This window comes from Equus przewalskii, chromosome 29 (assembly GCF_037783145.1).
Source record: "Equus przewalskii isolate Varuska chromosome 29, EquPr2, whole genome shotgun sequence".
NCBI lineage: Eukaryota > Metazoa > Chordata > Mammalia > Perissodactyla > Equidae > Equus > Equus przewalskii.
Genome location: NC_091859.1, coordinates 21,281,624 through 21,295,438, shown reverse-complemented (window position 1 = coordinate 21,295,438; position 13,815 = coordinate 21,281,624). Strand labels below are relative to the sequence as shown.

At 36.7% G+C, this 13,815-nt stretch overlaps 1 protein-coding gene across 12 annotated transcripts in view; it reads left to right on the top strand.

Moving 5' to 3' along the window:
* The window catches only part of NTN4 (netrin 4), a 170,672-nt gene that overhangs the window by 104,289 nt on the left and 52,568 nt on the right, over positions 1–13,815 (top strand). For all 12 annotated transcript variants that reach the window (XM_070600193.1, XM_070600192.1, XM_070600200.1 and 9 more), the window contains 2 exons: positions 9,667–9,793; positions 11,795–11,983. In XM_070600193.1, coding sequence (XP_070456294.1) covers positions 9,667–9,793; positions 11,795–11,983 — 316 coding nt within the window. The remainder of the gene's footprint in view (positions 1–9,666; positions 9,794–11,794; positions 11,984–13,815) is intronic.

Below are 13,815 nucleotides of genomic sequence, written 5' to 3'. Positions count from 1 at the left end.
CTGCATTCTACAAGACACAACTGGTTTGCATTTCTCTGGACAAGAATTATTTGCATTATTAATAATTTTCTACAATCTACAGAGCTGTAAAATAGTTGAGTGACAATAAAAAGCAGAGATAGTCCAGAACACTCAGTTATCTTCTTGCGGGGGAAGGAGGGCATTTCAAAGTCTTTCACGATTTTTCTCAACAGGAAAAATATTATTTGTTAATTAAGGAGCTATGCAAAGAAAGGATATTCTGATAATGTGGTTTTTCAAGAAATGCTACATTTGAACCTCTTACACCCATGGTTATAAATAAAAGTAGTCTCTCTTCTCGAACTCATGAAAAGAAAGAGATTTGCTTTGTTCTAGGAAATCATTACTCTGAAGGATAAGAGAATCCTACCTAAAATTACTCAAGAACCTAAAATTTAAGCTATAGTGCTCACTAACAAAAAACATGCTGAGCCAATAATATATTTTAAAACCTTCTCTCATTTGACTTTTTAAGTGAGGTTATTTTATTAATATTTTTAAACTCAAAAGTGTTTTACAACTGATTTGAAAGGCCCAATTTATGCTTTTCTCAGCACTGGAGCAGTTTCTGCCTTCCCTTCTGCTGATGAGTGGGTTTGAGGGTTTGTTTTGCTTTGTTTTGGTTTGGTTTTGACTGGTCATCTAATTTTCACAAAAGGGGCCATGATGTATGTTGAAAGATAAACCAGAAAACTTGATTTTCGTTCTTAGTTCTAGCTGTACTACTACAAAACAAAGATCTGCTGAACCACATCTTTAAGCAATCTTGGACTTGATGCCCACAATTCAAAGTACACAGATTTGGTAGCGTTTGGAAATTGTGTGTGTGTATATGCATGCTTCCGAATGCTCCTTCAGCTCCTGACTTCTTATGGTAAATAGCATGCAGAATGGCGCAAATAAACTGCCATTTAGGCATAAATGAAAGCCTTGGGGCATAAAAAATTTTGTACATGAAAAAATGGAAATAAGCCAGCAACTTGAATCTAGAAATCTCCCTGAATCTTTAGGTGTTATGCACCGTGTTTTCACTTACCATTCTTCATAAACTAAATTAAGACTGCCTGTAAAAGTCATCACAATACATGATATTACTATCTTTCCCAGATCATATCTAATAGGAAGAGTAAATAACATAAAGGAGGTACGTTCACAAAGAGCAAATCTTTAATCAGAGTTCATTTACATTCCTGTTATCATCTCCGTTTGTAAGTTTATTCACTGGAGTTTCCGATGAGTAAGACTTGTTAATGCTCACAGTGCCCAGAAATGCCCCAAGGAGGCATGGGAAGTTTCAGGGCACAGATAGGTTTTACACTGAATCAATGAGAATCTAGAAGGATTCTCTACCCCTACACGCCCTGAACTTATTCATGCCAGGTGTGGGAAATGAGGGCCAATCTTCCTGTTGTCAATTATCTTCAAAACTGCTAGGCTCCTCCCAGAGAGGAAGGGATGATAACTCTTATTATTGAGAGAATAATCCACTCAAGAACAGAACACCTAAAAATGGCTCACTTTGGGTCCAAACCAACCTTTGTCCTGAAGAGTTCTTCAAGGATGAGTTGGCTTGGGACACACCTATTTTATTTAGGTGACACCCTGAAGAGACTTGGCCTAAGCAGATCCCTCAAAAATCCTACTCCCCAGGGTCTTATGATAGCATAGTTTAGGGGTTAAGATTGTGAATCTGGAGTCAGACTGACAAAATTCAAATAGCTCCACCACTTAGTGGCTTTGTGATCTTAGGCAAATTAATTAAACTCTTTGGGCTTCGGTTCCCTCATTTGTGAAATGGCAATAATGATTATGCTTACTTTATAGGGTTCTTGTGCAAATCCAATGAGTTAATATTTGTACAATGCCTAGAACAGTGCCTGGTATGTAATAAGTGTACTCAATATTAGCTACTACTATTATTGTTATTATTTATCATCATCATCATTATTGTTATTATTTCCACTTCCCTCCATGACTAACCCATGTTCCTTGGGCTTACAGTGGGCCTCCCAGGACAACCATAGATGACCACTACACATAAGAACATATTTACCAACAGCCCTTGCCCAGGGGTAAGCCAGTATACCCCTTTTAGGAAGCACCCTGGACAGCTGAATGTCTCAATTCTACTCTACCCCAAATACTGCTTTGTGACAAACAATTGAAAGTATCCTGTTCCCACTTCAAATGCATAATTAGCACCCTGCTTTGTTGGCAAGTTTTTAAAATGAAACTAAACTCAATAACTAAGGTTCTCAGTGCTCCATTAAATATATATTGGCTGAACGAAGAGAATGAACACACATTGATTGAAACCCTATCATATGCCAGTTACTAGGGATTCTAAGAAGTTTAAGCCACTGTTTCTCCTCTACCAGAGCTTACAATCTAGTGGAGAGGCCAATAAATAGGCGATCACCATACAGCGTACTAAAGGCAGTTTTCTTATGAAATTTGCATTGGCTCCATTCATGCTTTTTTCCAGGGCTGTCAGCCAGAGCAAGGTTCTTGGCAAAGTAGTGAAGTAGGCACAGTTTGTCTTTGGCTCCTTCCCTCTCTCCTTAAGACATGCCTTTTCCCTCCATCAGGAAGGCACTTCTTCTTCTAGGCAACTCTGAGTCCACTTCTAGCATTGAGAACAGATGGTTATAATCCCTGCTGATATGTTTGTTGCTAATAATTTAAGGACTTGCCCCTTCGGAGGGTAACTGCATTTTTGTGGGGAACTCCTGAACCTAAAACACCATTCAGGAGCTCAAGGAATGAATCTCTACAGAAGGAATTTCAGGCAGCAGTCTAGCTGGGAAGAGAGAAGTCTGCATAACGGCCAGTTTTCATTCTTTAACAATAATTGTTTCTGCTCTCTACCTATCTTTGTCTTATTGCCCGTGCTTTCCTACAGGGGCTGTTTTCTCTAGAATAGATTGTAGAAGTTTTCAATTGCTTGCCTTCTTGCTATATATGTGATTGGGCAAGGGTTTGAAACACTCAAACTTCAACTTATTTTGTCCCATTCTGACAGTACATTTCAAGCCCCCTTTTCCACCAAACTCAATTATTATGCTTCATATTCACCCTAGAACTCCCACTTCTTCTGTTAAATTAAAACATGCAAACCTTTAATGGGGAAAAGGCATATTTTATTCCTTAATGAAAAGACATGTTTTCCTCACAATGCTTTCTATTCAAAGGTTTGTGCTGTAGCATTGTTGTGTGTGTTTTTGTCCTGCGTAAGAGGAGCAGGTTCTAACAGGCTAGCTCTATTATTAGAATTTATCTCTTTTCATGCATAAGAAGTTCATTCTTTTAGAAGTTAATCCTTTTCTTTAAAAGGGACATACTGTCTCTTTAGAAATTAATCAGTTTTTGCCTTTACATTTTGTTTTAAATTGCTGTTCCACTTTATAAATCATTTATCGTAGCTAAATGGAGGTCTGTGAATTGCTGCAGCTGCCTTTAAGTGGGCATTTTCCTTTGGTTCATGGACTAGGCACTGTTTGTGTCTGCTTTTCACAAACATTTTTTCAAGTTCCAATGACGGTATGAAAGAATATTCACTTTACATTAGAATTTAAAGTTGAATGGTAAAGAATGAAAATAAAATCATTTCTATGTAAACAATAATAGCACAAAGAAATTACTTAATTTATGATATTCAAGAATTTCTGAATACTTAGCTGTAAAATCTCTTTTTTCCCCACTAACTTTCATTATAATTTTTAGTAGGCTATGAACAACAGTTCCTCTCTTTGTTGGAAAGCAGTTGGGAATTTTATCAGACATTCCTAAAGAATTCAGTAAATGTGAGTCCTCCAAAGCATTAATCAGAGCGATTTTTGCTTTGGTAATTCCATGATGGTGACTGTGGAGAGCATGGCTAGAAGATGAGGTCTACCTTTATGTGGAAGGCAGGAGCTAGAATGAGATTTAGTTTATGATTTCTATAGTCACCAGCCATAGGAAAAACGCAGTAAGGAGGAAGAAAACAGTAGGGAAAAATCAGAAAGAATAGAACTTATTTGAGTTTAGTTATAGTCAATATCAACAAACGCAAGTCCGTCTTCAGAAATTATCTATTAACATGTATTTACTTTTTCATTTGGGCCACATCAGGTAGTGCCTGCAAGAAAAGAGAGAGATTCTGCTAGCTCGTCCTTGTCAGATGATCTGGAAACATCCTGCACTGGTGAGATGACAATAGGACTCAGTCATATTAGTCTTCCCTGCTCGCTCAGAAAAGATAGTTGCCTACAACCAAGCAGTATTCACAACACAAAGAAGCAGGCCTTAGAATCGTAGAACCTTGAGACCAGAAGGACTCTAAAAGTTGTCAAAGCCAATGTTCCATTGAATGTTTAAATATTCTACATCTTGATAAGTGATTGTCCAGCCCATGTGCTGGATGCTGTCAATGACCAGATTATTACGACTTCCTGCCATGACCAATTTCCTCAACTCCATGGATTCCGACTACTAGAAGACCTTCTGCCCCAAAAGGAATGACAAAAAAGCAGCTTTTCTAGTCAAGACCTGTGTATTTTCCAATGACAGATTTGAAAGGTGATAATTTCCTCATTTTTCCCCCCACCTAGATTCCTCAAATAAGAAGAAATGGTATTTTCTGTTCCATGTGTATTTGGCTCTAATATATAATATTTGTCACCAAAGTGCACAGCTATCAATGAGCATGCTGTTCCAGGAATTCCTTAAATTACTGATTCAAAGTTTGTATAAGTCCCTCCCTGTAAGATAAAGATAAGTAAAAATGAATTGCAAATAAATAAACAAATAAATAATATTAGATCCAGGTAGGAAAAAACTTTGACATTACAGAATGAAGTACACTTGGTATGATAGAGGGGATTACGAAACTCAAAAAATATCCAAAATACCAAGGTGTACCTCTTGGATAATTAGGAGTTAAAGAGTTGTTGATAAAGCAGATTTCTTGTTTTCCAATTAGACAGGCAGACACCACTCTTCCTCAACTAAGCCTTAAGTACGTAATCCCATTTTCCTGCTCTTTGTCTAGTTCATGTTTGTGTACCAAACAAGAGCTATGTTTAACTTGTTACTAGAGTTTCCTTTTTCTATTTTTTAAAAATTTTTTCAATGAAGACCTAGTTTTCCTTGCACATTTTTCACGAGCATCAAATAGTGGGTGATCTTTCAAGCTTGAACAGTGACAGTTGCATCGCTGAGGAAGGATTTCTTGTTTCAAATGGTCTAGATAATGATTTACAGCTATTTTTGGTAATTCTCAAAATGACAGCTCCTTGAATCTTCCTGTGTGCAGAAAAATTTGCTGGGCTGGCATCTTTCAGACCCTGGGAGGTTCATCCCAATTCTCAGCGTGTGGGAACAAGGGAATGCTCTGAAATCCTCACTCCAGAGGGAATTGACCTGTCCTCATTATCTTGTGATACGCGTGAATGTTTGATGAGGTTCCCTAAATGTCTGTGGCCTCCTGAGGCCTGGAATTTGTGAGCCAGGGCTAACCTATGAGTTGGGTGAAATTGCTTATAGACCTTGGGCATTCCAAGACCAAACCTGATAAATTGAGAGTTTAATTGCTCTAAAGATAACTAACAATACTTCACAGCATCTGTCTTTATATAGTATTCAATAAATGGTTGTTAAAAAGTAGAAAGGATGCAAAAAACCAATAAAATGAGAATTAACAATCTTTTAAAATTCTGAATATTATCAGAAAACTCATGTGGATGCCACTGGCTATTGGAAAGCATAAACTGGGGTTAAAAAAACATAGAAAAGAAACAGTAAAGGGGGGAAGGGAAGAAAGAACATAACAGACAAGATAGGAGTGAGGTAGCAAGAAATATTTTAAAAGAGAAGAAAAGAAGGTGTATTTAATATACCTTTTCAATCATTTCCTTACTTGAAAATCTTCAGTGGATCTTCAGTACATAAAGGATAAATTCCAGCATCCTTAAGCTGATGTTTAATGTGTTCCATGATCTGGACAGAAGCTACCTCTCCAACACATACTCTCTGATTTATTTATTGACTATTCCCAGAATGTTCCTTTGGGGTTCTGTTCTTCTTGTCTGCTCCCTAAGGAAAATCCTATGCACTCTTCAAGGCACAGCCTCAGGGACTATACTTGGAAGTTTTATACAGATAGCATTGGTTGACATTGGTCTCTACCATATTTACATTAGACTTAACATTTTCTCAAATGTCCTCCCCAGATAATGTTCCCTATAATCCCCTTAATAGCAGTGATGGATTAGGGATGCTTTATTCTAGGAATTCTGACTCTAATATTATCAAATTATTTGTATTCTAGATATTTTGTACTTTTTTTTTACAAGTTGTAGAGTTTAGACAATTACAAAACTACTTTTCCCACTAATCTCCATGATGCTGCTAACTTCTGTCAGCTACATAAGTATGCCTTCACTTCACTAAACTCTTCAACTCTGGAAGGTTTTTCTTATTCAATCAATTTTCCCAAAGACCCCATTTTGTTTGAAATCAGCACCTAGTACTACAAGTAAACAAAAAATCATCCAGCTTTTACTGAGATCCTTTAAAGAATCTTACCATGCAGAAGTTATTTGGTAAAGAGTTTCTAGTTTTTTTCATGATGATAAGGAATGTTGAATTTAAAAGATTTAATAAAAGCAGTAGGACTGGAACATTTCTACCAGAATATATGAAAAATCAGATACCCAGGAGCTAGGATGAAAAGATCTCACTCTTATAGAGCAGTAGAAATTGAATTCCTGCAGACCTCCAAATTTAAGTGCAAATTTGTCCTCAGAACTTGCCTGAATGTGTGATTGGAGATGTAATAGTAAACTCCAGGAGACTTTACGTATAAACAGCTCCTGGCAGAAATAGTCACAAAACAAAGTCCAAGAAAATAGGTAACTATAATTCAACTCACATTTAGGTGTTTCAAGACCAAACCAATAAACTGAATCTATAATATTTGTTGAATTTCTATAAAGAAAATTAACAAAAGTTTTTGCAACATCATCATTCTCAAAGGAGCCAGTTCCACTCTCTTAAGAAAATCTGTATCTTTGGTGTGTACACACACACACACACACACACACACACACACACACACGTAATGGAATACTACTCAGCCATAAAAAAGGATAAAATCATCCCATTCACAACAACATGGATGGAGCTTGAGGGTATTATGTTAAGTGAAATAAGCCAGATAGAGAAAGACAAACTCTGTATGAGTCCACTCATATGTGGAAGATAAACAAACACATGGACAAAGAAAACAGATTAGTGGTTACCAGGGGAAAGTGAGGTGGGGGATGGGCACAAAGGGTGAAGTGGTGCACCTATAATATGACTGACAAATAATAATGTACAACTGAAATTTTACAAGTTTTTAAACTATCATAACCTCAATAAAAAAAATCTGTATCTTTACTAATCCCTGGGAACTAAAAATCTTCTATAATTAATTTTCATTAAGCACAAAAACCTTATAATACACAGAAATGAAATTTAGCAAGATGGACACCAAAATCATTATTTATGAAATTTTCCAGGTTGTAACTCTTAAATCTCATGGGATTCATTCACAAGTAGGCTGCAGTCCTCCAAGCCCTGTTAATTCCTGCACTTGAGCATGACGTGAGCACAAGGTCCATAGTAGTCATGTGACACACTTGGATAATGCATAGGCTATTTCCAGAGTGCTCTACCAGTGGAGCCAAAGACATATATACCGAGAGGATGAAAAGAGAAAGGGGCTCCTGGGTAAGATGACACAACTTACTCTCGAGTTAAATTAGGTCAACATAGTACACCAATCTATTGATGTGACTATTTCCAGGTTTATTAAACTAGGGACTCGTTTTGATTCTGGCTACTCTATAAATCTGCGTAATTTTTAGTAGTTCCTTTATCATTGCAGTCAAAATATTTTAGATGTATTGAAATAAACTTTGTTCGCAGATTCTCCCTAGCCTCCTAGCTCCTCACCTTGGCTAATTTTCTTTCCTCTTCCTGGAAAGTCTCTTCCCTTCCGTCTCTCAGAAATACTGTCCATCTTCAAGGACTAGCTCAAAACCCAACCTCTCTCATAAAGCTCTCCACAACGGCCGACCTGTGTTGATTTCTGCATCTTTTGATTTCCAACATCATTTTTTTCCTTAGGTACTTATTGTCTTGTTTATCTGTAATTTTTTTCTATGTAATTCTTTTTCTCCGCCTACATTATACTTTTCTTAAAGACAGAAATTATGTTTTGTAATGCTTTGTATGTCAAATATTGCCTAACATAGTGACTCTCTCCAGTAGATATTTATTAAATATTGTTGCCTGGTTGATATAATTTATTACCTTTATGCTGAGTTACCTTTAACATTGTTTCTCAAGAAAAGAAAACAAAACATCTTATAGATCCAAATTTGGGAACCCCATTCTGAGCTACTTTGCAAAACTTTCATTTGTAAGAACATGACCTCAATGTCAATAAATGCATCTTGGTACTGGAATTCATGGCAATATTTAGTTATTAGGAAGTATTCCAGATGACCCAAAATATTAATTTTTAGAAATTATCAGTGAGATAATACAAAAAATATTAAAATTCTCATAAAACTCTCAGATCCCAGAGAATTATGCTAAAGTATTCCTCCCTGTGAGAAATGTTTTAATAAACCCTCAACTACTCTGAATTGTGGGATTAAAAGAAAATGCCCAGTCATTATGACAAAATGTATTCAAAGCCTTAAAAATATACATATTTTGATTGTTAAATTTTACTTCTACAAAACACGTTCCAAATAAATAAATATGTACACAAATAGTTAGCTACAGGGATATTCATTAAAGAATTAAAATATAATATGTAAAAATATTTAAAAGCTGAACTAACCCAAAATAGGTGATTGGTCAAATAAATTGTATGTCATACAAGGGAGCCATTAAAATGTGTGCTGTTTAAGAATATTTAATGAAATGAAAAGATGTTCTCAATATATTGTTATGTGAAAAAAATTTTTAAATATAATTATACTTTTAAAGTACTGGAAGTATATGCTTCAAATGTTGATAACATCACTTTGTGATGGGATTACTGATTTCTATATTTTCTATAGTGAAGATGTTTTATTGTGTAAAGAATTAAAAAATTCAGAGGCATTAAAATTTTAGGATAATACCTAGCCAGTAGCTCAGAATTGCTCATTAGGGTGATATATCCTATAGCCAGGAAAATATATTACTTAAGAGTTTTTTTAGGAAGATTAGCCCTGAGCTAACGGCTGCCAATCCTCCTCTTTTTGCTGAGGAAAGCTGGCCCTGAGCTAACATCCGTGCCCATCTTCCTCTACTTTATATGTGGGACGCCTACCACAGCATGGCTTGCCAAGCAGTGCCATGTCCGCACCCGGGATCCGAACCACGAACCCCAGGTCTCCAAAGCAGAACGTGCACATTTAACCGATGCACCACCGGGCCGGCCCCTTAAGTTTTTAAATTAATCACAAGACAAAATAAAGAAAGGATCTCTCATCTTGATGGCAAACTTCTTCAGAAAAGTGAATGAATGTCATATGGCTAAGGCCAACCAATGAGATGAGATTGTGGGGAAGGTTCTTCTCTAGTATCATTTGCACTCATAGCTCTTCTTTTTGTTTGTAGGTCCATGGAAAGTGTATGTGTAAGCACAACACAGCAGGCACCCACTGCCAACATTGTGCACCGTTGTACAATGACCGCCCCTGGGAGGCAGCTGATGGCAGAACAGGGGCTCCTAAAGAGTGCAGAAGTAAGTACCAAGCCCACGAGCCTCAAAGCCTTCTTTGTAAACTAAACTTATCTGTGGACTCCTGTTGTCTCTAGAAACACGGTATAAAGTGGTGGGTGACAGACATTGTAACATACGAAAACATAGCCCATATCACTGCCCACTCTGACTTCAATCATTGGAAAGAATTGCTGCTTGCAAAGTTGCCAATGTGACTGCTTTGCCAAGAATGTGTTGCCCATTTGCTGGGACACTTTGTGAGACTAAGCGCCCTCCTTGAGAATTTGACATAATGAAAACATGGCTAGACACAAGAGCAACGGAGGATTATGGTGTGTAATTACCCTTGTAACTAAGATAGTGAATTATAATCATGAAAATAGCTGTCTTGAATTCAGTTCTCAAAACAACCTTATAAAGTAGGTGGTGTTAAGGCTATTTTAAAGATCAGGAAACTGAGGCTCAGTAAGATTAAGCAACTTGCCAAAGTTAGTAAATGATAGAGTCCAGACTTGATCCCTAGTCTTCAGACTCCAAATTAAATGCTTTTTTCCATAATGCCGTAATGCATGTCTTTTCACTTATACTTGAAATGACAAATTAGATTTGAAATTAAGCCAGTTAGTGGAGAACGAGAGTGCGTTACCAGGGCTAACTTTGGGTTTGAGGTTGGAGATTAGATAGAAGGGTAAAAAAATATGGGAACGTGAGTTGTTTTTTTCTTTGTTTTTCAAAATGTTCAGAGAAATACACATGCCCATAACAATGTTTACACTCACAAACTTCAATCTTACAAGGGTTGAAAGGCAAGTACTGTGGGTAAAATTGTGAGAAGTCAGTTCCCATACATAATTTGGAATCATAACTGATTTATTTCAGTTTCTAGGAAATGTAAAGGATTTCCTCTAAGCATAAATTTTAAATTATCTTATAATATGCTTTTTAAAGATTATGAATCTGGTGAAAATATCATAACACATCAAGGAAACAATGAAAACAATAGCACAAACATTTTCGAATACAGTTGACCTCCACAAAAAAGTCCAGATTCTTATTCTAAATCACTCATCGAGAGAATCTGAAGAATTTTTCCTAAATTCCTAGAGTGCCACTCTGACCCTTTCCACAGAAACCAGCTGCATGTGTGAATACATTTAGAACACAGGGACTTGTCACTTGGTGCTATTGACTGATAATATTAGAAATGCCTTTGAGAACTGTTACATAAGAAATACTGCAGGTCTCTTCTATAAGAAAACCGAGGCTTCTGTAGGAAACTACCTTGTACTCACCAGTACAACAATAGCTGAGGAACAGTACTTCATGAAAGGTAAATCAATATACCTGCCAAGTTACTGACCCTTGTCCATCAGAAGTTTCCTTCCAGGCTCATTAGTGAACATGAATTCAGACCTGTATCTGCAATATGAATTGTCATTTTCAAATAGCGCCTGACAACTAGGGTTTTCTAAGCAAGGTCAGGGGACCCACCGTGATGACATTGGCCCTTGGGAAGTAGCAAGAATGGAAATAGTGAAGTGTTACCATTAAAGAGAAAAAAAAGCTGGTGGCTACTCAAATAGGCTTTCCAAAATAAATGTCAACCCCGGTTGCTAAGGTGACTGTAATATTTCTGCCAAAGTAGACAGATCTATACTTTGTTAACTTTCAAACGTATCCTAAAACTTTTTTTTAAAATAAAAATCTAGTACATCAATTATATCTCAAAAAAATCTATGAAGAAACACTAGAAGAATACATAAGAAACTGAAAAAAATAAAGAAAGTAGTAACCTTTTGAAGGCAAGAGAAACAGGGTAACAGGGATGCGAGACCAGAGTTCTCAGCATATAGCTTTTATATTGTTTTGATTCTTGTACTGTGAAAATGTGCGTTATTCAAAGAACTAAAAATAAATTTTTAAAAATTAGCAGCAGCTTACCCTATTTTTAACTGCCTGATTGTTAGAGACGCTGTTGTTTTATTTTTAATTATTTGTTTTTCCCATGTGTCTTTTTTCCAGCCTGCAAGTGCAATGGGCATGCTGATGCCTGTCACTTTGACATTAACGTGTGGGAGGCATCAGGGAATCGTAGTGGTGGTGTCTGCAACGACTGTCAGCACAACACGGAAGGTCAGCATTGCCAGCGATGTAAGCCAGGCTTCTACCGGGATCTCCGGAGACCCTTCTCTGCTCCAGATGCTTGCAAATGTAAGTGAACTCGTGGTTACTGGAAAAGGGATGATTTGTACAAAAGAGGTGAATCTTTCCATCCTTCATTTGCTGGCCCACTGGAGGGAGGTCATGGAATTCTCAAACAAGACACTCATACAATCTGTTAATTTCTTCACTGATAAAGGGCAAGAATTTTCAACCTGTTAGGCGAAAACCATATAATATTCATAAAAGTAATCTCTCTCACTCTCCACGAGGTAAAATTGTTTCCTGTGGCACCATATTTGGAAAACAAGGTGAGTAGTAAAAGAGGAAAAAGAACGATGAAGAGGGAGATATAGTTAAGATTATCTTAAGACTAAATATGTAAGTAGAATGTAGACAACAAATGGATTCAAATTGATGAAACAGAGTGGTTACCTGCAACTGGTTCATTCCAGCTTTCATCTCTACCATGAACTCAAATGCCTGAAGAACCATGGGTTTTGGTTTCATTGTGAATGCACTTTGGTTGATACTGCTCTCATGTACCCCTGTACCGTAAACAAATTTAGAACATAACAGTAATTCCCACTCTGTCCCAAGGTACTATCCTCTTATAGAACGGGCTCTGCATAACTCCAAGAAGAGATTTATTTGAAAAAAGAGTAGAATTTTAAAAGATCTGCTCAGTTAATGAGACATTATCTGAAATGTGTGAATACAAAGAGTGCACGCAGAGCTTAAGTAAATGTCCACTGTGGATGAATAGCCCATCTAACTACACAAGTATTTACGTGTCATTGAACGCAGAAATTGTTAGACGACAGAAACCACTCAAGACTGTTAATGGAGATTGATGATCATGCCCTTCCTTTCCCTACCAAGGACTCCACGTTCTAGCTCAAAAACAGTGACAGGAAGGGAGCAATACAATGGGAAACAATCATTTAAAATCTTGAGTTTTTTTTTAATTTAAAGGAAAAATTCTATTGCTCTTGAGAAATAAGTATTTTTAACATCAGGCAGGAGATAGCTACATGAAATTTGAGTGGGCTGGCTTGCTGTAAGCTTTCTCTCGTAAACTGAGGAAGCTAGAGTGTGGTACAGCTCACTTTCAACATTGAGTCCCGACTTTGGATTTGCGTCATCATATTTCTCTGAGAATTCTGTTTTACTCCTGCTCCTTGTTTGTACTCAAGCTTTCATTTTAATACACTTCAAACAGATGCAGAGTAGATGCTTTGCCCGCCCCTTACAGCTGTGTGACCTTGTGCTAGCTATTGAAGCTCTTTGGATTTCAATTTCTTTCTCCCTGTGGGGTTATCATGAGAACTGTGGAAGACAAAGTTGGTGAAGTGTTTCATATGTTGCCTGTCATACAGTAAGCCCTCAAGAAATGAAAACTCTTATTATAATAACTGTTGTCCTCTAAAATAGAAGGTGGGAAATAATACTATAGAGTTTCTACTCTTGATTGACTAAAAATACCTTAGTCAAAAATAAGTACTTCTTTAAAATCCACAGTAATTTAAGGAGTAAAATAGAGGCTCCTTAACTCCATGTGTTGACTAGAGGGTCTGTTTATAAAACTGCTTCCATCTAGAACATATTCAGCCCTAACACCATTTTGTACACGATATATTTAAATGGACAGATGTGTGTATGGATGTATTCCATATCCTCAGATCACTAGTAGGTATATCTAAAAATGAGAATGTGTGAACTACCAAGCAACTGTTACTCAGTTGTTGCTGAGTAACTTGGATAAGTCAACTATCTTGTAGGACAAGAGGTAACATTTTCAAAAAGATACTATTCATAGCATTACATAGCATTGACTTGAAACAGTATGTTGTACAATATACCTAATATATTCATTCGTTGCT